Below are 23,305 nucleotides of genomic sequence, written 5' to 3'. Positions count from 1 at the left end.
GTATTAGTTTAATTGTCCTTTGTTTTGTTTTAACAATGCTGCATTGTCCAACTTGAAGGATGGATAATAACTCTGGGTTTCCTCAGACTGTCTCAGAAACTCCTTAGAAGTTGAAGTATGCGTTCTCTAAAGTTTACAGCGTAAAATAACTTTAACTATTATTGCCATTTAAACTAATATTTAGTTTCCATGTTGCTAGATGGATTTCTTCTGCAGTCTAATCTTGCTTTGGTTGTGGTTGCATGCTACTGCATTAAAAGAAAACCAAAATCAAAACTAGGTACATGTTTCCATGCTTATACTAGGAACAAATTACCCACCAGTTGAAGCATTAATTAATTAGAAGGGTATCCCTTATTACCTGATGATTTTTTCTGCAGTCATCACATGAGACTTCTTTTCCCTTGTGATGTAATAAGATATAGGATGATTTTACTGTTAATGTGAACACATGTACTAGAAGTACAGTGTGTGAAGGCATTTATACTCGAAAATACCATTGTACTTAAAGCCAGAGAGTCTCTTCTCTCTAGAATGTCATCATTTTTGAAGTATCTGCGGTGATCTGTGGACAATTTACAAGTTGCACTAGCAAAGGAACTTGAATGATGCTCTTTAATGAACTGATGGATCTCTCCTATTGGAATAACTGATATTGTTTCTGCACTCCTCTAAGGATATTTTTATTCTTGCATTCAATGTATTGAGCAGTTCTGATGCTTTGTAGCATCTCTTTGTAGCCACTTAGAAAATGTGTAACAAGCCATTTGAGAGAGATTAGCACCTACAAAAATTCTGTACCGTAGTAGACAATCCGTTGAGTGATCCACCCAGCATTTTAAAGGACTTGGGTGAGGAAATGCAGCTCTGGGCAGTGTGGATCTTCTGTGGCAACGGTGCTCATTCTCAGTAATATCTGTGATTCTAATCCATTTGGAAGAAGAATTTTTCCCTTTTTATACATGCCAGTTAAATTGTGCCATTCTAATACTCTCATAAGAGAACTGAACATTTTTATCTTTCAGTAGTGTTTTTTTCCATATAATGTTCCATATAATGTATTACACTGATTTCCCCACATAATGATACTTAATGCCCCTTCTACTGCAGAGAAATATGAATTTATATGAAATGCCACACAGAGATATCTTTGTATGGAGAGTATGGATTTATGAGTTTTATTTGGAATAAATACTTACAAGATTTTATTCCTTGCCTTCCTGTGCTTCGGGGCGGGGAAGTTATATAGGTAGACACTACATAGAGCAGATATTCCCATCTTCTCCTATGATGAAGAAACAGGTACTGTAGTATTAAAATAAGATTTAAAAAAAAAAAAAAAAAAAAAAAAAAAATGATATTTCAGAAAGTGCTTGCCAGGTGTTAGCTAAGTGTGAACTCTCTCATAATTTAAAATCACCACCTTTAGAGAGACCAGAAGAAAAAACCTCAATCTATAGTTCTTTTTTATTAACCTTATGTTGGGTTTGCAGTGGGTGTATATTGGGAATTTGGAATGCAACTGATTATCTTGAAGTCTAATGCACAAACTTAAACTGCACATACTTTCCCATGTTAGGAACCACCTTCTCTGCAGTAACTAACTACTTCAGCCTTCACAAAATTTGACCTTAAGACTTTTTTTCTTTTTAAAAAAAAGCCTGCACAGATTCACTTTAAGAAACTTGTACACAGAGCGTTCAAAGTCTTCCACTTCTTCCCTTTCTTTCCCCATGCTTTTATTTTCAGTGTACTTTGAGTTCTTCACGCCGTCTGTTAAAGCGTGTTTCCTAGCTTTTATCGTCTCTTCAGGCTGCTCTTTACACAGATAATTGAAATCTTCAGTTTCACTGGGCTTTCATTTTTTCTCTTAATAAGCTTAGAATTTCATCTGAGTAACTTTTTATTTTTGGCAGAAGATGTTAGTATAAGCCATACTGCCTTGCTTTAGGGTTTTTTTTTTTTTTCCTTCCTTTAACATTAACACGCTGCACACCCATTCTGAAACCATTTTTTGTTCTGTCATATTCACTGTAAATGAAGCATGTCCACAATGAGTTGTACGAAATGGCAAATTATTTAATCGTACTTGATTTGCCTCGGTTTACAGTTGACTCGGATCTTACACTTGAACATGTGCTTTGTATATAGTGTCATTTGTTTTCACTTTGTGTTAGTAGCACCGCTGCCAAATTGTTACTTAATTTAAATTGTGAAATAGCTTGTTTTTGAAATCAACTTCCATTAATATTTAGTGGGTCTGTGCTAATTTACACGAGCTGGCAAGGTATCATTTGCAGTTAGTCCCTCTGGTTCCTCTAGCACTTAATGCTCTTACATGTAGTAATGTTTTTGCACAGAAGGAATATGAAATGGATTCATAGCTGTAAAGCCTCCAGGAAGTAATAAGATAACTAGCTTTATTATTTTATTCATTGCATCAGACTTTTGCTTTTACTGACAATCCAAGCTGCTGCTTCTCTTCAATACCATAAAATGGTCTGATTTATCTTTTAGCAGGCTTTGAGATATGAAGGTCAATATATCTGCAAGTCTCCCTGATTGATTTTAAGTTGTTTGTTCAGACTATGGATCTGTTCTGCTACTTGCTTGACTTAGTTTAAGCTTATTTCTGTAAGGTTGCCTTTTTGGCATATTCTTCAAATTATGCTGCATGGTAGCTCTTAAAACAGAGTCACCAGAGAGTTCATTTCTGTGAGTTTCTCTTGAAAGCTGTTACCAGGTTTTGAAAACTTCCATACTGACTATATATTTGTACTATATATTATTTGCCATTTGCTGAAGGCCTTGATTTTTCACTCAGTTCTCATAAGAATAGAAGTATTTTCAGATTTAAAGAAATGCATGCCTAAGGATCTCATTTTTTAACAGGTACTTGTATGGACTTGTTATGCCCACTGACCGAGAGATGTGGTGCATCTATGTCTATCTATATATATGTACATATATATGTATATCTGTATATATACGTGTATAGCTGTTTTCTGCTATCAGGGAGTGAAAGCAGATCATGTAGGTGTTACTGGAGCAGTCTCGAGCTTCGATCTATTTAACTGAACTTTTTTACTTTGCTTAGAATTTAGTTGCAGTACTCCTTGCCTCCCTCCAGTCTGGTAATGAATTGGAGAAGCTAGAGAGTTATTTGTGCAGATTCTCATTTGTTGTACTTCGGAAGCTTGTTGCCAGGGGAGCCTTTTCCTTGTGCACATGTATTGAATTTGGTGAATCCCAAAAGCACGGATTTCCTGCACCTGGGCAGAGCGCTGCAGCACAAGTGCTGTAGATCCTGTGCTTCCTGGGAATGCTGAATTTATCGTGTATTTCATGTGCAGCATGCAAGTGCATGTGTCTGTGCGGTAAATCCGTGCTCTGTCCTGCATCTGAATGGAAAAAACATCTGGAAGCAGATGGCCATCACCAGAACAACCCATGCAATCTATTCCTACCATTTTTTCTAAGTGATTTGCAGAAGTAGGCAACAAGACTCTTGTGGAGATTAATTCTGCTGGTGGATGGAACCCAGTTCCAGCTACTTCCTCTCCAAAGAACTGTCGAGTCCTTCCCTTCACTGGTCACCGCCTTCACTTCAGGGTCAGTTCTGTGTTTGGGACAGATGGCAGGGAAGGGCCAGAGCAGGATATGTGTGGGCGAGTTGGTGACCAAATGTGGGTTGTTGCTGTGAAAACTGTTCATGTCATTTGCTCTCTGCTTATGTCTGAGCAGCTCTTGAAAACAGGGTGACTGGATGGAGACAGCTTAACAAGGTAAAAGCAGCTTGGAGGGTTTGCTGTAACCTGTGGACTGTTGGTTAGAAAACCTTGGTTTTAATAAGAGTAGTTTCTCTCTATGCATGTTTATGCAAAAAAACTCCTTTTCTGGCAACAATTGCTTGTTGCACCAGTTACTACACTATTACCTGTTGTTTGATTTCTTTTTCTCTCATATTCTACCTTTTTCTTGGTATTTTGATTACTACTGTTTTTTCTTGGTTCAGTTGATACTTGTCTCTATTTTAGGTCTGATGTGTATAATTTTTGGTTTTTTCATCCTAGTGTTTTCAGTTTTTATAGCTCTTTTCTGTTACATCAGAAGTGAACAGTTTGATTAAGTTCCAACTGTTGTAGCATATGTAGTCTGGCTTCATTATCTCCTGTTGCCTTAAGCTGTAATCTCTCAAAAAATTTACCAACAAGCATGCCAAATGTGCGTGAGGGGTTGAATGATTTACATCTGTGGGTGTTGTTTTAGTTGTGATACACTGAAAATACCCAGCTCTTTTTTAGGGATTACTAACTGTACTGATGCTGACGGGTCGAGTGTCTGTATGTGACTTGTCACCCTGAGCTCTTCAGACAGTGGAGATGTACGTAGTATAATCAGGAGCATTTTTAGGCAGGAGCCGTCTCATCCCACTGTATGTACCTGCTCTAGGTGGATGAATTATGCAGACAGCTCCACTGAATATTGACTCTATATGTGTATGCATATGTGCACATACATATACACTATGCAGAGTATAGAGTGACCAGCTTGTGTGACCACATGAGTGTGCATGTAAAGTTAGGTAAAAGGAATCTGGCCCAAACATTCAAAATTTTAGTTAAAGCTTTGTCAGACCTCTGCTAGGTCCAGCTGACACAGGAGGCAGTCTTTGCCTGCTGTCCCTGCTCAGAATCTTCACTCTGATTTTGCTGCTTTCTTTAACTCCTGCTACTGCTAAAGACTCTGCATTGCCTCAAGTGTGGTCCATGAGTCTTGAGATCAGCTGCTCGTCTTTATTTTTCTGGGAATCGCATTATGGTTCTAGGTCTCAAAAAAAAAAAGCACTATACTAGATAGGACAGAGTTGGCCCTTAGCGCCCCAGGATGTAGCATGTCCCTCACAATTCTAATTGTTTAAAGAGACAAAAATTATCGGAAGGGAGATGCAGAAGCAAAATTGAAAGATATTCCTTCAGCTCTCTCCACTCTGCCCCTGCTTTTTTTTTGTCCGGATGGCCCATTGGCAACATATGTAGCACAGTCCAGAAACAGTTGCAGTGGTATAGCTGAAGGGGCAGTATGTTGTAGGAAGAAACAGGACTAAGAGGAAAATGAGAAGGAATTTCTCAGGCCAGCCTTGCTTCTACAGGGGATGTTTTATGTGAAACGAGGCTGTGGACAGTGCACAGATGCTGGCGAGCTAGTTATTAACACTCAGGAAAAATCTGAGTGATAATAAAACATCTGAGATTTCCCAGGCTCTTAGAGGAATATAGTAAACTTCAGAAACTGTTTTGGGATGTGTGACAGGAGTGAGCAAAGATAAAGATATGGAAATCTTTTCTGTGCAAGCCCCATAACACAGAGTAATATTCTGCTTGAAGAGAGGTGACCAGATGGAAACATGGGCTTGAGGGTTTTTTATCTTCTTCCATAAGAACTAGGTGGTATCAAATAGATCTTGCAACTGGCAAGTTTAAAACAAAACAATTATTCTTTTTTTGCAGTGCATAATTAACCCTTGAGACTCATTGCTGCAAGATGATATAGGTATAAAACTGGTTCAGGCAGACACATTCATGAGAAAAGAAGTACGGTATGGTCTTAAGGATCTGGGAGGGTAACTCGGAGGTATCAGTATATTCTTGCCCTACTCTTATGCTCTTATGCCCTACATGTATAAGCCCTGTTGGGCAGGTCTGGTCTGACCCAGCACAGATGCTGTTTTCTTCAGTGAAAGTAAGAGCTGCTGGCAATTGCATGTTGTTCTGATATCTGTGCTATTATAGCTGCTCAAACAAATGTTTTAAGTTGATAGTACACCAGCAGTCTAGTTGTTAAGCTTTGTCAATATTTGGTTTAGTAAATAATTTTTACATTTGATTTTGTGTGCTGGTTGATTTGAAATGACTGATACTTACAGGAACAGGTCTGAATTTGTGCTGAAATAACAGTGAAACATTCTGGATTACTGGTTTTGTGCTGCTGCCTCATGGTTCCTCAACTAGTGTAAGGATTAGTTTGAGGCTAAGAGTTTCTTTTAAATTTCTTCTAAGTAGCACATGTACCTCTTTGTAAGATCACTGCTTCTACTGTGCATTTATGTGTTGGTATTGATGAGCAAAACCTGAAAGAACGTAGTTTCCTGGCAGATGTAATGTTTAGAGATTGATGTTCGTTGTTGAGTAACGTGATAATACTGCTGGTCTCATCCTGTCTTGGGTTAAGAAAGAGTATAGTGATCTCTGTTAAATGTGGAGGGTTTGGGCTCAGTCCATGGAGTTGTGTATGTCTCTAGCACATACAGAACTGTTTTCTTGCTCCCTCCCTTTTCTCATACTTTTGCTCAGGTCCCACTGGCAGTCAGGGCAGTTTGTACTTCGATAAACTAGAAACTGCAGAAGAATATTTCAAGATCCTATCCTTATATCTACCAATTTAGAAATAGGCAAAATTTTTCTAAGCGGTCGAATTGATTGGATTTTGTCTTTCCTATTAATTATTTTTCAGCAAGGTTGGAAGCTGGTTGCACAGAAGTGGTGGTGGTATGTGTGTATTTAGAATTTCAAAATAAATTTTATAGATGTTCATTGTAAACCTGGACTCCCCAAATGAAAAAAACCCTTTTGCAAGTTGTGCTCTTGTAGCATAATCAAGCTTCTCTTAATGGATGCTGCCACGTGTATGGAACAGCAAAGATCTTATTTTATAAAGTAAGCAAAACATAGTATTTGTTTACACTAAACATAACACAGTTCCTTACCTCCATTGTTGATGTGACTGGGGAACTTGGAAAACTGTATTTCAGTGACATGACAGGAAGCCATGTTTTTATTCCTTAAGCATTAAGAACACTGAAGAAGACCTCACACAAACCTCTTGCTTTTCTAGGACAGTTTATAAGCATTCCCATAGTTATTCTGTTGCTTTCTCCTCATTGCTTCATTTACCTACATCTGAGTTTTTAAAACTTGTGGATATGCGCAGCTCTAATAGGGTTCTGTAGTCAGAACTGTAGGGTGAAGTGTCTATGGGAAGCAGCTATAGGCTTTGTCACTGCATTCCTTTCAGCTGATGTATATCTGCCATTAACTCTTTCTGATGCTGTGATTGCACTTTTATGTTGACTGGCAAAATTGATTTAGTGCCCTTTCTCATCAAGCTAGAGGCACATTTTCTGTCCCCAGAGATTAATACATGACAAATGACAAACGTTTTTGACACCTGTGTGCTTTCTGTCCTCTCTGCTATTATTCATAATAATGGCTGCATGCTATGCCTGCATATCAGTGATTATAAAAATATCTCCTGGCTACTTATAGTTTTGAGAGCAGTTTGCAGCTGTGATTCAGCTCCATATATTGTGATTCAGGTGGTTTAGTGACTCCCAAACACCAACTTGCCTGTATTGTTTTCATTGACAAAGTGTTCCTCATTGCATTCTGTCTTCCCAAACTATGCACAATTTTTCTGAATGACTGATACACTGTTTTGGCCTTTATAAATACAGAATTGTTCACTATGCAGTATAAGTTCAGTTTTTATCCCAAAGTGTTTGTACTTATCAGTTTTCTGGGCATGTACATTGATATTTCCAAACAGAATCACAGTGTTTGTTTTTTCAACGCAATTTTGAAACTGAATAAATACTGCAAGCAGAGTTTTAAGGAATTACAGTAATTTCAATTTGAACCTGTGTTTATACAATTATCATACCATAAAACAATGCCTATAGTTCTATTCTCTGACAATATTTGTTCTGTCTCCACCCTGAGAGAAGGTGTATAAATTTCTGAATTTGTATGCATGTATAATTATGCAAGATAAATGCTCAGTTATAAGATTATATTCTGAAAAGAATAAGTAATTTGCCTTTAATAAAATACTTTTTAAGAGTCTCTGATAAGTATTCTTTTTCTCTTGACAGTCTGTGGTGGACGACTGGATTGAATCATATAAACAAGACAGGGACATAGCACTTCTGGATTTAATCAACTTCTTTATCCAGTGTTCAGGATGTCGAGGTACAGAATGTTGGAAACAAGTTGTATAGAGTAAATCTGACAGTTATACAAACGTGTATTAGTGCAAATGCTGGTAAAGGTGTGGGAGACACATGGATTGGTATTCCTCATATGCATGGTTTATATAGAAATGTTGTCTACATTCAAGAATGATTTTATTTAAAGCTTGTTTGTCAAGGGCCTACCCTTTCTATTTCTTACTTTCCTGTCATCGTCCTAAAGTGTACAAACCCTCACAAAGACATTCTGCTCATCAGCAAAAGGAGACAAAAGAACTGTTAATCAAGGTAGGCGTATCTTCCCCTTTCTGTTTCTTACCCTTTTTTTAATTACAAGAATTAGTAGGTGTAGCTATGCCTTAACTTTGATTTTTCTTTCTTTCTAGGAAAATGATGGTTTTTTTTAAACTGAAGAGAAAGCAGTCGGGCTCCCATTGGCTTCGATTAGCAAGAAAGATTTTTTTTCTGAATGAAGCACCCACCTTATTTCTGCCTCTGTAATACTTCATCAAGTCAGCAGCAAGTGGCCTGCCTTTCATGCCTTGTTTAAGCAGCCTGCATGCGGCAGTCAGTCTTTCTAGCATTCTGTTGCCATACTGTACCTTCTAATGAATTTTTCATGTGCTGTCTTTTTTCACTTAACTCAGCCTTGAAAAGAAAGACAGAGCTCTACTCTCTATGTAGTGCCCAGAACCAAATGATTTACTCTTTCCTGATGTTTCCTCTAATTTGCTTTCGGTAGAAAATAACTCACAGTTCAGAAATTCTTTTTCTTCATTTTGTGATGAATACTGGCATATACCTTTAGACATCAAACCATCAGGGTATAAGTCCCTTTTCTTCTTAAGTATAAGGTGAAGTCCCAAGTACAGTTAAAAGCATCGAACAAAAGAAATATGAGCCGTTGGCAGCTTCAGCAACCCTTTTTCTTAGCTTAAGGAAGTAAACTTATTTTGTGGGTGATAGGAAAGACTGAAACTCTGGAGGCATTCTGTGAAAGGGCTGAAGCTTAGGGTTTAGATTGCCAGTCTGTGCCAATGTTTGTGCTCTTCACACAGGTTCCCTGAAATGTGTTTTAAGACTTGTTTGGCAGCTCATGTGAAAGTAGTTGTATTCTGAAAAATACAAAACCAACCAACCAACCAACACCACAAGCTCCTTTCTGAGAATTTGGGCAGCATTAAACCAAAGGGATCCTTGGCCATATGTTATTATTCTTGTTGATGTAAGCTTTAGGTGGAGGCGTGTCATAAAGATATTCATTCCCCTGTTGGTTTCTAACTTCTTTTCCTTCTCCTTGTTAGAGAAAGCAGTATGCTGACAGACTTGGAAGATTCATATTGCTTAAACCTCTTGTTAGCAACTGATACAGGCTGCATGCCCACTGTCAGCCATATGCTGCTGAAGCAATTGCTACCCAGAAAAGCTTTCTGTTATTGGCTGTGAAGCAGCAGCTTTTCAAGTAGTTGATGTCATTTACTTTTTTTTTTTTTAATGAAGACTTTCTACCATTTTCATTACTTCGCTTTGTACCCTCAGGGATATCTCTACTGAGCTTGCCTTAGTGGCCTTCCGGTCCTGAACAGCAAAGATAGGAGAAAGAAAGCAAAAGTTACTAATCCTCTGAGTTTATACTGTGTTTGGAGGATTTATTTCTGTTGGAATTTTTGTAGTGGGTACAGTAACAACTGTAAACAGGGTTAAAATCCTGGCAAACAGTTCTGTTCTTTCCAATTTTCAGTAACATGCCTGTTTTCTAGAATAACTAAAAACTTTATCAGAAGTGGATTTTATTGCTAGTCCACTTAGGGTAAAATGCATACCACACTGTTCTTGGTGGAAATGAGGTATGGAAATCAGGGGATGTTCTGTATTTTGTGAGGAAACCCAAGTTTCTTTTTCATGGGAAGGTAATTTGCTCTATTGTGACATTTTCATTTACCCTTAAAGATTTTGTTGACATTCTTGTTTGTTTCCATTTCTGATAAATAACAGCTCCTTGTGAATCTCCATGGTTGCTTTATCTTACTTAATATTTCTTAATTTTCTTATTTTCAGTTTGCTCCACTAACACTGTCCCGGATTCTCCAGCTTTCTTTCCCAACATTGGATCTAAATGGTTATTGATATTATGTCTAACTTTGGGATCATAAACTTGAAGGGAGGAGGACCACTAGCGTGGGAGGAGGTTCCTCAGGAAACTTTGATGCTAGGCTAATATATCTGCCATTTTGACAGTGCTTGGAGTTATTTGATATCTAAATATATGTAAAATACACTTAGCTTGACATCTCTTTTTGAAGATTTAAGCAGGTGGAGACATGTGCCCATTTTTTGTCTTGAATGAGAAATAATTTAGTCACCAAGCTGTTTCATTTAGCAACAGTATTGACTCTGACAAAAATAGCTTTCTGTTTAGAGAAACATTGATTTTTATATATTTATCCCATTCTCTTGGGCAGTGTATATGCTTGAACGAACCTCTTAGTATCCTCCAGATCTGCTTAGAGAGGTTCCTGAAATGAGAAGTGATCTCTTGTAAATATGAATAACCAGGCATGGTTTGTAAGTTAATAATACTAAAAAAATGTAAAATTGCTTAGTTTTGCAGGCAAGCTTAAGAGATATGTGCATCTTAAAATTGAATAAATATAAGCCAAATATTCAAGTACGTCTGTCCTTTGTCAATTCTTCTGAGTATCTATTTCATCAATTACTTTCTGCATAATGTGTTCTTGTTCATACAATAATGTCCATTAAAACATGAGGGATTTAGTTTCAGTAATCTTTCTGGGTGTTTAAAGGATCATTTGGTATGAATTAGAAGTTTGTCCTGTTGATCTACCAAAAGCATCTTGGTTCAGTAATTAGATTTGCATGGGAGTTAAGATCACTGTTCATGCCATCTATCCACTAGTTTGCCTGCTCAGTCTGTATGCTTGTTGCCTTTGCTGATTTTGATTACAAATAAGTGAAAATAGTTTCTTAAAGAATTTTTCCTCTATCCTGCTATTTTTTTATTCCTGAATACCAACAAAAATCTCTGCCTTTCACAGTTTGTCTTCTATATGATGTTACATTGTATTTCTGTGCTAGAAGAATGAATTCACCTATTCACTTTTTGTTTCCTACCCTTTTAAAATGCATTGCTTCTTCTACAGGGAGGACCTTGTAGCAGATAGTACAGTAGAAAGATGAAAAAGTTAGTTTTAAAATACTATTTCTTCCTGGTAAAAACAGCAAATGAATGCTGTTGCCAGCCCTTGAAAAAAGAGGTTTGTTTGTTGGTAGTGGGTATTTATTTTCCATGGTATTCACAGTTTGTAATGCAAATGTTGTATTTATCTTCCTACTTCTCTGTCAGGAACTTAATTTAGGGTTTTGCGATTTTTAGATAACAGGGAGCTTTTTGAGTTCAGGTTGTCAATGAGAAACCATTTTTTCAAGTAACTGGGGTGGAAGTGTATCTGTCCTAGTGGGATTACCATTTCCAGTGTTGTAGTTTGGTCTGTAGCATTGTGGATACAGGCATCCTCCTCTCTTGCAGAAGAGTTGCAGATTAGTGTTCAGAGATTTCTGGGTTTTTTGAGAGCTCTTTTCCATCACTTTCTTCTTTGTAGGAACATACTTTTGCCTTTTTATTTTTTCTCTTTTTTTGAACGCTTAAAGCACAGCACAGTATTGCTGAGATCTCTGAGCTGGTTGCAGGCTGAAATGTCTCATCAGCAATGTGCGTGCCCAGGTCCCAGAAGGATTATAACTGTGTCAGTGTGATGGTGCATCTGGGCTAATTAGCTCTTCCTCTCAGACTGAATAATTAGCTCAGGTATCATGCTCCGCTGCTATGACAACCAGGCTGTTTCCATTTCTGTAGCTCCATGGATTTCAAGCTGACTTGCGTATCTGCGTTGCTGTCTGCTTTTGCCTTCTGTTATTGATATAAAACAAACAGAAAACCCCACAAGCACTCTGACCTTTCTGCATTTTACAGGCAGAGAGCCATGCTTGTGGAATAAATATATTTTTTTCCTAACTAGAAGCAATTAGTGGTTGAAACAGCCTCTTAAGTTGTGAAGGACAGACCAGCCCATCGAGTTTATGTAAGAAAAGCTTTCTTGTGCAGGGGAAAAAAAAAAATCTCTCATGTAGTTGAAGAGGAGAACCACTTGACTGCTTTCAGGAATATAGTGAAATCATTCCCGTTCTTTCTGTCCTTTCCCTCTCATTTGTTTTCTGATAGGTAAGGCAGAAACATATAAATTCTTAAGCAGATTGTCAGAAGTGGTTTGAGCTTTCGCTCCTACCGTCCCTCTATCAGACAGCTCTGAGACACCAGATACTGATGGAACAAAACTGGTGAAACTCCCTTATTGTTAAATTCTTAGCAGTGTTGTAGCCTTCTCTGGGCTCTTCATTTAAGTAGTTTTGTGATTTGGCACACTGAAGTTGTTCTTAGGTGAAGGAGGCAGGTGAATTTCCTTTATATAGTGTTTCTGATATCTAATTTTTTCCCCTCAAAATCTTCTTTTTAGGTTCTTGTGTGGGATCAAATGTTAATAGGCAGATATTCAAACCTGTCAACCTTGATTGCTGCTGCTGTTTAGGATTGGGTTTTTTTCAGTTGCGAGAAAGCAGGAAGTCTGTATATGAACTTTTTGCCCGGTGCTTAAAGTGGGACATTTTTATGCATTTTTTTCCTTGGGAATCAGACACTTGGGATCCACACTCCCAGCTGGAGCCCAGAATCTCTAGTTGTTCCTCACCATTTCTAGTAAGGTCCTCAGAAAAATTCTATGATTGAATGGTGCAAACTGAGTCAACAGGTGGAGGAGCTGGGAGTTCGCTTGCTTGAATGAAGGATGCATGCTCTTTTTGATTTTTATTAATGATCTGTTCTCTTAATTAAGGGCAAGCTAATAGATTTCTGTTTTGCCAAAGGAAATTGAAGGCTAAAACCGGGAAAATGTACCATAAAGTGGCCATTGTAGAGTCTGGCAGAAGAAACAAAGAAGCAACTGCTTGCTTTGCTGTTGGACAGGATTTCAGAAAGTAGATTAGCCAGGAAATAGTGTTATTTACTCTGATTAATAATACTTTAATAGAGGGTATAGCATTGTAGATAGAGTAATGGTTTAAAAAAAAAAAAAATAAAATTGGTCTGTTTTAATTTATTTGTAGACAGTTTGTATTGTGATCACTGTAATAATATTGCCCTGTACAGATGGATGTTACTGAGCATGGAAAGAAATCTGCTTGATAAATAGCATTTCCTGCAAATGGTCCTTTCCTGAGGAACTGCGAACTGTTAGTGAGACATGCCACTGTCTTTGCCATGTGCTAAAAAGCTTTATCTCTTCAGTTATTCCTGTATTATTATGCAGTTGATATCATAAACATTTGGTAGTTTGAACAAATTAGAAAATAATGTTATTTGTTGCATTGGAGTTTGTATTTTTATTAAGGGTAGAAAATTGGCTTTCTCACAGTTTCTTCAACAGAATCTGTTCTTAGTGTGTAAATATAGGGGAGAAGTTGCAAAGTAAAGCATTAATACATATTTTAAAAGTTGATGCTTGCTTAGACATGATTTAAGTCATAGTAATGTCAAAGATTTCTAAAATATTTTGTATGCATAGTAAACAGAGATAAATACACCTCAATAACTATATGAGGCAGTTGAAAACATTCTGTTAACCACATTCAAAAATGGTAAGACTGGAAGATGGAAATGACTTAATTTTAGTTTTAATGGGTGGTGTAGATAAACCAGATCTGAACTTTGTACCTGGTGGTTTTGAGCCTTGAGGTAATTTTTACAGTGTATTTGTCTTGAAGTGAAAGCTTATAAAATCCAAACTGAAAATAAGATGCAAATGATTAACTGCTTGTGTGGGAGATAAATCAGGTTAGTAGACATGCATTAAACGTTTCATTGGTTCAGTTATTTAAAAGAAGATAGATAAGGTTAACAATTAATGTGGTTGACAATGAATGTGGTTACATCAAAACCCAGTTTTTGTGAAAAAGTACAAATGGTTGGTTGTTGACATTCTTGAAATTAAAGCTTTAGTTTCATTGTGTATATGGTTTTTAAACCGAGAAGGTTTTCAGTATATCTTCCTGTTTGCTGCTGAATGGTGTCTGTACTTATCATCTCGTGTACTCTTTCTTCCTTACTATTTTTTTTCTAGCCGTAGCTCTTCAAAGTTTATTTGGCTATGGGAAAAATAGCTGCAAAATTATTTTTGTTCTTTTAAGCTTTGCTTCTTCCTGACTCTTCTGGGGATGGGAAGCCTTAAAAATATTAAAGCCCGGAAGTATAAAAAAGGATATTAAATAGGAGATCATATTTGCTAGCCACTTGTGAATTAATGGTATCTTTTTCCCAGAAGGTGCATCCTACTACTTTCAGAAACTAGGGGGGTAGGAAAAAGGCAGAATTTCCTGACCTTTCAGTACAGGAGACATGAATGAAACATGCACTGGTCTGAATGAAATACCTGCCATGTTGAGGTCTGAATTCAGTCCGAGGTTTCACCCTAGGAATTGGTAACAGGAGCAACAGTAATTTAAGCAAACATATATATGACTATATTGAACTATTCATGTTTCAAGTGTGACAGCAGACCAAAATTAAAATGGCTTAAAATCAGCTATTAACTAATTTATTAACACGAATTAATATAAACTTTTAAATCATTGAAAAGAAATGTATTGAATCAATTGACAAGAACTTGTGATATTAAAATATTTTAGAGCAAACGTATAATGTAAGGAAAGGCAAATTACCTTTGAAATTATAGTCTAAGAGCAGGTTCTGCACTGCTGGTTCTGTGTAATATGTTCAAATCTCTGCCGAAAATGAAAACACTCCTTGTAAGACAGGAGCAAAGTCACAGGACTTAGTAAAATCATAGCTTCTAATATTATTTTTGGCACTGCTCATTGGAGATTGGCTTTTGAATATTACTGCTTGTTTTCCACTGTATTCATTTAATTACATACATAGTGACCTGGAAAATGCTGCTACTTATGTGACTACAAAGTTCCTGGTTGAGAAGTCTCTCTCTGATGATGCGACAACTTTTTTCCTCTTGTTTTAGGCTTAGTTTGTTTTCTGTATAATACAAATGTGTTACAGAAGGGACACCTCTGTACTAAGCAGATAAGAAAAAATACTAGTTTGAATTTTTTGACACTATTATTCTAAGACTTGTGAACAAATTATTCCTGTATGTGAGTGTCTCTACTTATGTGTTAGGTGCATTGCTGTGGGTTTTTTAGGTGACATAGATGGTACTTTCTGTGAAGACAGGAACTAATTATGAAAAGCAATCAGACATCACTAGCTTTTAGTACTTTCTTATTGGATTGCAAATACAAAGGCTCCTCATGTCTCTAGTGTTTCCAAAGATGCAAATTCTGCTGAAGGTTGAGTCAGACGTTTTCCAGACCAATGGCAGGAATTAAATTCCAAGAATGACATTTCTCTTAGCAAAGACTGTAATAACAATTCTTTCTTTTGCATTAAGGAAAGCATAGATTTATTTAAGTGCAATGCTAGTACACACTTCAGTAATTACTTTCCAAGAGGTGCACTGCTGGACCTCATCCTCACTAACAAGGAGGGTCTGGTTGAAGCGGTAGAGGTTGAGGGCTGCCTTTGGTTGCAGCGACCATGAGGTGGTGGAGTTCAGGATCTCATGTGACAGGAGCAGGATAGCAAGCAGAATTGCAACCCTGGATTTCAGCAAGGCAAACTTTGGCCTTTTCAGGCAATTGCTAGGGGAAATCCCATCAGCAAGGCTGCTTGAAGGTAAAGTGGCCCAAGATAGTTGGTTAGTGTTCAGGGACTGCTTCTACGGGGCACAAGATCAGAGCATCTTGGCACGTAGGAAGTCAAGGGAGTCAGGAGACCTGCATGGTTAAACAGGGAGCTGCTGGGTATGCTCAAGTGGAAGAGGAAAGTTTATAGATCATGGAAGGAGGGGCTGGCCACTTGGGGAAAATATAAGGCTGTTGTCAGAGGGTATAGGGAGGCAACTAGGAAAGCTAAGGCCAGGGATTACTTTGTAGTGCTACTTTGCACATTATGTATATAATGCCATAATTGTTTCTTTTACTTCCTTAATTTGGATATAAAATTAAAGTTGAATTTAGTTTTGACAGTGGTTTTTAGTTTAGTAAACTTAACTCAGTGATTACAGAAGTGTTTAATATATTTTAGGGAGAAAATAATCAAAGGTTGGGGAAGGAGGAAGAATTTTAACATATTCACAGCAAATAAGTTAATTGATGTTGATTGCGTACTAGAGTGATAGTATAGTACAGTATAATGTAATGCATAATAGTATGGTACAGTATAATGTGATGCATAATAGGATGGTGCACTCTTTTAATTGTGGAGTGTATTTATTGTAGCATACAGTATTAATAGTTGACCTTACTTGCATTGTTGTTTTTTTTTGCTTTGATTGTGGTAGGTTATAAAATCAAGAGTAGTATCATGGGCCAGGTTTAATACTGAGCTGTGAAAATGTGGGACAAGTTAGAGGTAAACTGCAGGGCTTAGATGTAGCTTTAACATGCACAGATGGATATCCCCTAGCTTTCTGCCAGGGAAATACACACGGAATTGATGTTACTAAGTGGCTAATGTTTCCTTGGACTCTGAAGGAAGACCAGGCAACAGGCTGCTGTTGGGAACCGTGAGCATCTGCACCCCATGGTAACTGTTCCTCTCTGCCTGGTCGTGTTGAGCAAAGCTTGCACTTCATTCTGATTAGAAACACAGGGAGATATTGCACTGTTCTGAAAAATGCATTTAACCCTTGAGTATCTTAAGCTTTTGATCTCGTGGAAGCAATGTAAGGTGACCAGCAGTTTGAAAATGGGCAATCCTCTATGTGTTTCTTTTTAATAATAACAGCAAAAAAAGTAATAAGTATCCTAGAAAAAAAAATAATGACATGCATGAGATCTCATAGGGAAAATTCAAGAAGGGGAAACTGAAACATCTGTAGTGTGTTGAAGAGTTAAACTTGTACTTTCAAATGCAGGTAAGTATAATGCAAAAGGAAGAAATTATGGATTTTAAAAATTAGATGAGGTATGTTCTGTGAAGGCACATCTGCACAGCAGAGCTTAGGAAGCAGGAGAAGAGAGGGGCAGACAGGCGTACATCCCAGTGGTTTAGCTTTGCTTCAACAACCAACAGAGCAGTATACTCATTTCACCTGAGGAGTATGTTGTGGGGCTGCTTTAAGCTGCTGCGGAACGATAAAGCCAGAATACACTGCTGAATGAGGCCATTAATTTAAATTATCCCTCAGTTTTTGAATATTTCTATCAAGCAGTTGATCCATAGCATAACACTTCGGTGTTTTTACTGTGGACTTAAAGGAAAGTTTCATGTAGGAAGGACAACGAAGGAATGACTAGACAGAGCCTATGTTGACATGGAGTTACAGCTGAGAATGTACTTCTGCCAAAAAGTGGGTACTATACAGAAAATTCAGCATTATGATTAAGCTTTAAAGTGTGAGCGTATTATAGTAAAGACATCCTGATATTAAGACCTCCAGACACCTTAAACTGATAGTGAGGGAGAAGGAGCAGTGAGAAATCTTAAAAGGAAAGATTGCATAAGGTGCTTCAGGGGAATAATTCTGAGTGGCTTGTTACGAAATATTGAGAAAACTAAATGTTCTTTACAAAACACAACATTTGCTGTCAATTATGTTAAAATATTTTATTTTACCAAAGTATTGCTTTGTATTTTCTGACTTCAAAGACTTTTCCAGCAAGACACAACCAGATGCATGAGGTGGCTGCATTATTCTGTGGCTGCATAAGTGGTGTTTTGCATTTGGATATCTGCAAAGAACAGTATTAGTGGCATGATAATATTTGATGTATTTACAGGGCCATTTTTAATTTGAGCAAAGCACACCATTTCAGCTAATTCTGATTTTAAAATTTGTAAGGTAGAGAATCCAAAACAATCTGAGAGGGGATTGTAAATAAGGATTTAAGCCGTTTTCCAGATTAAACTTGCCTTACTTGCAGTGTTCCTCTGTGTTTTCTTCTTTCCTTTTTCCTTAGTGGTACTTGATTAATTTTTCCTCTTGAGTCTACTATCTTTGTGTTAATTAATGTACTCAAACTCTTCCCTCTTGTATTTCATCCTCTATTTATTGCTGTTTCTCTTTCAGCACTCGTTGCAGTATTTGCTGCTTTATCACTTATGTCAAGTTTTGTTTCTCTAGTATTATTAAGTTTACATAGGTATATATTTTTCAACATTTTCCTGTCCAATACTCCTCAGTAAATCCCGGACATCCACTGTTGAGAAACAAGTTATATGTTGAGCTTTCTCAATTTTGTGCCTTTTTTTTTTTTTTTTTCCACTTTCTCACTTCTGTTTCTCTTGTCAACACTTGTTGTGATCTGTGGGTATTTTCTTGTTTCATTTTGCATCTCCAAGCCCTGTTCCACACAGCTTAAGCTGCTCTCAGTTGGAGCTGCCATAGAATTGCTTTTTCTCCAGCCTTCTCACGGGACCTACCAGCAGTTTATCTTTTCTCAGCACTGAGGTGACATTTCCCTCCTGTATTATGTTTTTTACAAGCACATCCAGACTTTTACTGATTTTGGCTCTAGTGTGTGCTCTCCCATGCCAAAACATGTTGAGCAACTATTCATTGTGTTGTTTTAACTTCATTTTTAATATGATGTTTCCTCCTATTTTCCATAGTAGCCAAGTTCCAATTAAAAAAAGGAGTTTTCCTTGAGCACTTTTTTCCAAAAGGTTCAACTACTCTTTCTTTGTAAATCACTTGTAAATAAAGATCCAGTCTATCCTGTCTCTGCTATTGGCTAGTGCAGGCACAGAGTCATTGATAGAAAAAGCTTTTGAGACAGGATATACAGTATCTGTGCCACTCCCTGTGGTGAGTTTTTATTCAGGTAACATACTAAATATTTAAACCATAGCTCTTATTGATTTCCTACTCCTCTTCAGGTTGCTTAATGACTAGGCTCCGAGCACCTAGAAGATTTCTTAAGGTTCATGGAATGAAAACTTGAAGTTCTTAATTTTGTATAATAGATATGTATATATGCAATAAGGAAAAAGCAGGACTGTAGCCTAAGCGCTCTTCCTTACTGTCTCCAGAGGGCTAATTTGAACTTTCCCCCTTTTTCTCAGTTTTAGGGTTTTTTACATACCTTAAGGAAAATGTTACAGTCAGTGTACATGCAGTTACAGCTTGTATGCTGTAAATTCATCCTTGAGACTGCAAGGTAGGTGCCTGGGAAATTGAACATGTCCCATTATGGACCACCTTTAAAATAGTTTAAATTGTCCAGACTTCCAGGGACTCAGAAGTGAAAGACAGTAGGAATCTGCAGCACCCTATCAGTTCCTCTTGTACAACCCCCCCTCTTTCTTCCTGCACTTCCCTCCCTAGTTGTTGGCTGTAGGAAGAGCTGCACATATCCGAGATAAAATATTTTCACCTACACAACTCCTGTTCACTTCTAACACAGTTCAGTTTTCTGTGGCTGATGAAGCTGGGCAGAACAGTAGACAGCCATGGAAGCTGGTGACTCATCGAAGTTTGCACACAAAGAGCCTAAATCAAGGTGGCACAGAGCATCTAAATTTGGCACTTCCTAACTTCAGCTTTGGCTTCTAAGCACAAAGATTATGTATTGTTGGCATGTGATTTCTCAAACTCTTTGAATTTCCTTAGATAAAGAAAAACCTCCATGCATGTGTTCAAATAGTAAAAAATACAAAGGAGTATTGGAGTGAGCTAACAAATAAGAGAAAACTTTTTTTTTTTTATTAGCAAGCCAGGAAAAATAATTGTGAGAAAGGAGAACTGTGCTCATCTTGCATACTTTTAAATGAGGAGAGAGAAAGATAAAGGCATTGCTTTGAGCCAGCACAATTAACTTTTGCATTGTATTTTCACAGATTATGGTCGGTAAATGCTTTAGTCTGGATTTCATGAGACGCAGAACTAATGAAGAGTGATCTCTAGTGTATCGGTGTTGATCAACTGTACTGAATTAAACAAAAGCTGTTGAATGTTCTCGTTAAGTGTCAGATACTCTTTATGAGACATGATGTTCTGAATGCCATCTAACTCTAAAAAAGATTTAGAAGCAGCTTGTAACTTTTTGGAAATTAAATGAGCTCTATAGACAGGCACTGCTAGGAAGAGATTGGTATGCTCCAGTTGAAGCTTCTCTGGAAGCAGCAGCAGCACTGACAATGTGAGTGTCCCCATCTTTCTCCAGCCTCAGTCAGAGGCTGAGAGAGATTAACGAAGATTAAGGTCACGGTTCGTACTGTGCCTGAGCGACCTCTTTGCTCTTTGGCTTCTGCTCAATGACCTGCCTTTGTAAAATTTATTGGAAGACTTTCTATCAAAGATTGGTCAGATTCAGTTTAAACAGATAGTTCATAATTTATTAAGCATCATAGTTACAGACAGGAATGCATGCACATTTCATTTCCTTCTTTCCGATAAATGAGAAAAAAACCCCAAAATTTCTCAGGTAGGTGGTGGCTTTCATTTAATGAGGGAAATAAAATGTTTTAAAGAAATTGTTTCTGTATCTCCAGTCTCATTTTATGAAGCACACCAGCTTTCATCAAATTGGCTGTTAAAGTTCTGCTGCTGCAGCTCTGTCTGCAGTGCTTACAAAGTGTCTGCTTTACTGTTGATGTTTAACATGTCGGGTTTTGTTTCCATCAAATAAATGATATGGGAAGACACCAGTCAGTGTTCACCTGGTAGCTGTCCAAGTGATGACCAGGGAATTGTGAAAAGTAAGGATCAGCTCTGGGAAACCTGGAGCTATTTTGGTGTGTCTGGTGGTGCTATTGCTCATAAGATTTGGCACTGTCTAAATGCTAAAAATTCAGACGCTCCTTTTATGCCTTATCCTTTCCTTCCACGTATTGGAGCAGCAGACAGTTTAAGTAAAATTGTAGGGGATTTGTATCAAGTGTATTTCCTCAGAGCCATGTGTGAAAAGATCTCACGCAGTGAACAGTGCCTTCCTTGAGACAAATAGAGCAAGATCACTTGTCTCAAGGACCAGATCTTTGGCAACACCCAGGTGTGGCACAGCCCACAGAAAGGCCTGGCCTATTGCTCTGAGGGGAGAAAGGTGCTGTAAATGAATCTCCTCTCCTTTTTTTTTTTCTTTGTCATTTCTTTACTTTTTGAGATACTGGGGTTTTTTTTTGTTGTTGTTTGGTTGGTTTTGTGTGTGTGTGTGGAATCTGGGACCTGTCACATCAGTTGAAGATCTCTAGATAATTACTTTCTGAAAATTTTCTTAAGGATTTCTTTTTCAACTTCCCTTCTTTAATACTTCTGAGACACACTGAGAAATAGGGCTAGAAATAAGAGTCACAGAGGACTGAGGAAGGGATCAATACTTCATCAGGGGAAGCAGAAAGACTGAGGGAAAGAGCGTGGCCTGTGGCTATAGAATCCTCCTGCGATTGTCTTTTGCCTCCTGACTTCATGTTAGGTGGAGTTACCACGTTTTATGGAGTTTTGTTTTATGTATTGGGAGAAATGTACACCTTGACTAACAATAAATTTGTTTCTCTGATAAAGAAAATATCCTTTGGGAAAAAAAAAAACAAAACAAAACAAAAAAAAACAAAAACAAAAACAAAAACAAAACAAACAAACAAAAAAAAAAACAAAAACAAAAAAAAAAAAAAACAAACAAAAAAAACCACAAAAACCAAAAAAACATGTATGAAGGGGTGTTGAAGGTTGACAGTATGTCTGTGGGTGAATCTGGGGGTGGGACAAGCACATCCGCAGAAAGCAGAAGGAAGGAGGGACCTCTGAAGTGGATGTACTTGCTGAATTGCTTCTGTGAAAGAGAGCCTGAAGTTCTTTAAAGCAGGAAATGTGGCAAAGTGTGATGTGGTTAAGAGTCTGCCTGGATTTCCATAAGGCCTGTGATGGATTCCTGGCTTTCCTGAGTGGAGAGAAGCCCAGAGAACAGAGTTGCTCAGTCTCAAGAAGAGAAGGCCAAAGGGAGATCCTACTGTTTGCTTAAAATAGTGGGAGACTAGAGAGAAGGTGAAGCCAAATCCTTCATGCAAATCCATAGTAATAGGTTGATGGTTTACACATGCAAGTTGAAACATATGGAATTCCAGTTTGATGTAAGGGAAAGCAGGAGGTGGTCAGGTGTTGGAGGCAGAAGGACCCAGGGGGTCTGTGGGATTGCTGTCCTGGGACGTACTATCAACTCACGGGGCAGTCTGATCTAGTTGGCCCTGCTTTGGGAAGGGTTTGGTTTAGCTGATAGTCAGGAATCCTGCCAACTGAAATTTTTCTACAATTCTAGACTTGTAAGGAAAATGAGTAGCTGTGAGTTTGTCCTTGTGTGGACAAACATTTGATAAAAATAATAGGAAACAGAAGAGGAATAAATAATCTGGTTTAAAATAGTAATGATCTTACTTTCAATATTACTTTCAAAATTGGCTGATTAAACCCTTTAGCTATCCAGAAGGATGTGTAATAAATAATCTGTAGTATATAAAGCTTCTTCCAGTATGGTAGAACAGAGTTCCCTTATTTTTCCTTTGAGGAGTACTTGGTATTTTTTAAACTGCTCTGGGTTGTCTTGTAATTGCTGTGAAATATTGTAGAAAGCAGAGAGTATATTGGTACATTTTAAGTACAAAGCACCGGTACAAAGCAATTGGTCTCAGCTGAAGTCAGTTTATCAGACAGATTGCATGTGTTTCAAGGCCTTTGCTATTATATTATCCCTACTTGAACTGTGTGTTTTAACAAGAGACACCTGGTCCCAAGCTTCAGTTGACACAGCAAGTACTCATAAGGCCTTGATAACTACCTAACAGCCCAGGACGCAGGCAGTTACCGTATCTGGGCTGGCTTTGTTGGCCATGGCCATATTTTCACTCTGCCCTCGGCTGCAAAAGTGCTTCCACAGTTACGCTGTGCTGGTGAGCGCGTGTTTGGATTGTCTGATTCTTTGCCTGAGCACTGCTGAGAAGCGTCTGGCTCCACTGGCTTTGCAGTCTCCCATCAGGTATTTATACACATGGATGAGATCCCCAACCCAGGGAGGGGTAAAGAGCTTTGTCCCCTCTGGGCCTCTCTCCTTACAGAGGAAAGCTTATGTGGTTGCGTGTTAACAGGGTAGGTGATGGGTGAGTCTAGAAAATGTCTTTGATAAAAGCACTATGAAAGGGTATAT

General features: G+C 37.8%; 1 protein-coding gene across 5 annotated transcripts in view; it reads left to right on the top strand.

Moving 5' to 3' along the window:
• STAG1 (STAG1 cohesin complex component) overlaps positions 1–23,305 on the top strand; it is a 174,395-nt gene that overhangs the window by 61,436 nt on the left and 89,654 nt on the right. For all 5 annotated transcript variants that reach the window (XM_065073078.1, XM_065073076.1, XM_065073077.1 and 2 more), the window contains one exon: positions 7,931–8,027. In XM_065073078.1, the coding sequence (XP_064929150.1) occupies positions 7,931–8,027 (97 nt within the window). The remainder of the gene's footprint in view (positions 1–7,930; positions 8,028–23,305) is intronic.

The sequence above is a fragment of the Columba livia genome, chromosome 9 (genome assembly GCF_036013475.1).
Source record: "Columba livia isolate bColLiv1 breed racing homer chromosome 9, bColLiv1.pat.W.v2, whole genome shotgun sequence".
NCBI lineage: Eukaryota > Metazoa > Chordata > Aves > Columbiformes > Columbidae > Columba > Columba livia.
This window is presented reverse-complemented; position numbering and strand designations above follow the sequence as displayed.